We start from the raw sequence: 2,328 nt of genomic DNA, 5'->3' as shown, positions 1-2,328 counted from the left end.
ATGGACATCTTGTTTCCTCGACGGCTGCTGTTCAGGGATCTATTCACGAGCGAGTCCTTTGACTGTTACGACGCTTTCGGTCACGGACCCTTTCAAAGGCGCCTGCTGCTGCTCTGCACCATCGCTCCCTTTCTCTTCAACGTTCACGACTTCGTATTCCGCTTGATTCTGAGAGACGTCGACTACTGGTGCAAGGTACCTGCACCTCCGCCGCACTCGAACATCTCTGCAGTGGAATGGAGAGGATTGTTCCTTCCCGAAGAACCAGATGGCAAATTGAGCCGCTGCCGCCGCTACAAAAGCCTGGAGGAACAGAATGGCACTACCCCTGAGACGATACTCTGCGAGGAGTGGGAGTACGGCGACGACGACGAGCCGGCACGGATCAGCGCCGTGAGTGACTGGAACCTGGTCTGTCAGAGAGACACGCTCATCGTTGTCATGGTCGCCGTCCACTGCTTCGGCTCTTGCGTGTTCTCAGCGGCGGCCGGATCACTCGCCGACAGCGTAGGTCGAATGCCGGTGCTCCTGGTGGGCACGGCGGTACTCGTCGTCTCCACAGTGATCGGTTGCCTTTCCAGAAGCTTCCACGCGTTCGTGGCCGCGAAATTCTTTAGTTCTGGTGGCGTCTCCGCAGTCATGATTACTGCCGTAACGTCCGTCTTCGAGGTGACCACGCGCAGCAACCGGCCTCTGCAAATCATTTTCGCTGGAATGCTGGGAGTCCTGTTTTCCGACATGTGGGACGCCACCGTCGGGCCGGTCAAGATTGGTTGGACGCTGAGGCACGCCGTCTATATGCTCCCTACGGCGCTCATGCTACCAGCCTTCTGCGTAGCCAGCGAGTCACCACGCTGGCTGATAGCGAGGGGCCGTTTCAAGGACGCCGAGGTGGTTATGATGAATGCCGCGGCGGTCAACCACTTTCCCATGCACTGCACAGCGTTGACAATCGACAAGCTCAAGGCGCAGTTGATCAGGAATGAGGTGCGCCTTCCTTCGATCGACCAGGAAATGTTCAACGGCTACTCCATGCGACGGCGGGCTCTCGTATTGAGCCTTTCGTATTTCTCTATCACTTTCGCCGCTTTCGTCAGCGCGTTCTCACTGGTGCGGCGAAAGGAGTCCTGGCTCGACCACGTCTCGTTCACAATGAATATTGTATGTTATGCGGTGATGGATCGGCTAATCACCAGATTCAGCATGGTTACTGTCTTGAACATATGGTTTATGACCCTCGGGGCGCTCCAGTGCCTACTGAGCCTCGCCTTCGGGGTGGGAGGTGGAGCTGTGTGTCCTATCCTGATCATGGTGACCATTGCTTTATTCTACTCCGGCTCCATGCTTTGCCTCGTCTACGTCCAGGAGATCTTCCCTACGGCTGTTCGTGGAAGTGCAGTGGGCTTGGTTTTCGCCTGCGGTCGTCTGGGCGGCCTTTCCGCTATCGCTGGGTGGGCGTTCCAAAGGGCCGGTCGAAGTGATCTAGGGCACGCGGCGGCCGCCATCCTCCTTCTCGCGTCGATGTTTGCACACGACGCTCTGCCACGTGCGACGAAAGTCGAGTGCGCCAAAATGGAATATAACCGTGCGCCGGCTATGAGCAAGCACACCATGAATTTTGTGAAGAGAACGCCCGAGTCCAGCATCCACGACACGTCCAAAGGCAGGACTAGTGCCGAGAGCCCAAGGTCGACCACTAGCTCTCGCGGTCACAACAGTTCACATAATTAGGGACACTTTGGATCTTGCTGTTGCTGGCTTCACCCGTACAAGGCTTACATTGGTTTTGAATATGTTTTTCAAGTTACCGAATTACATGTCTGCGTCATCAGCTTGTGACTTATTAGACGTTTTATGCAAGAGTAGTCCTCCGGGTATGCGTGCGTACAGTACATGTGCGATCGTTTTGTAACTGCGTTTTCGTATCATATTTGTCCTTGAAATTATTTTTAGTGAAAAAAATTGACCAAAGAAGAAGTAGGCCTATGCGTTCACATTTAAAAAAGTTTGTTATTTGGCTTACTGTGGACGCTTGCTTGCTTAAGCCATTTGGCTATTTGTCTAAACCACCCGCCTCAGAACTGCTGTGTAGTGTAGTGCGAGCGCTAGTGCTGGTTCATGCAGCCGAATTTTTGCTTGTGCAAGGGCGTCGTTTTTACGATGTTATGCAGCTGCTAGCAGGGGATAAATAAAAATTTGTTATTCTGCTGCTATAGTCCTTGTCCTTAATTGTAATGTGCAGTCAGGCCCGTAACCAGTAAATTTTTTCGGGGAGGGGGGGGGGGCTTTAGTTTCCCCCCCCCCCCCCTGTGCTCCCTGGCTACGGGC

General features: G+C 53.9%; 1 protein-coding gene across 1 annotated transcript; it reads left to right on the top strand.

Annotated features, from left to right (window-relative positions):
• On the top strand, nt 1-1,731 carry LOC119386177 (solute carrier family 22 member 7). The gene has a single exon (XM_037653517.1). It carries the CDS (start codon nt 1-3, stop codon nt 1,729-1,731), a length of 1,731 nt encoding a protein of 576 aa, XP_037509445.1.
• Nucleotides 1,732-2,328: the final 597 nt, after the last annotated feature.

Source organism: Rhipicephalus sanguineus, chromosome 3, assembly GCF_013339695.2.
Source record: "Rhipicephalus sanguineus isolate Rsan-2018 chromosome 3, BIME_Rsan_1.4, whole genome shotgun sequence".
Taxonomy (NCBI): domain Eukaryota; kingdom Metazoa; phylum Arthropoda; class Arachnida; order Ixodida; family Ixodidae; genus Rhipicephalus; species Rhipicephalus sanguineus.
The sequence above is the reverse complement of the archived record's forward strand: the minus strand, read 5'-3'. Positions and strand labels throughout refer to the sequence as shown.

Excerpts from the sequence above, each read along its gene's own strand:
- LOC119386177 (XM_037653517.1), top strand. The coding sequence starts at position 1 with ATGGACATCTTGTTTCCTCGACGGCTGCTGTTCAGGGATCTATTCACG.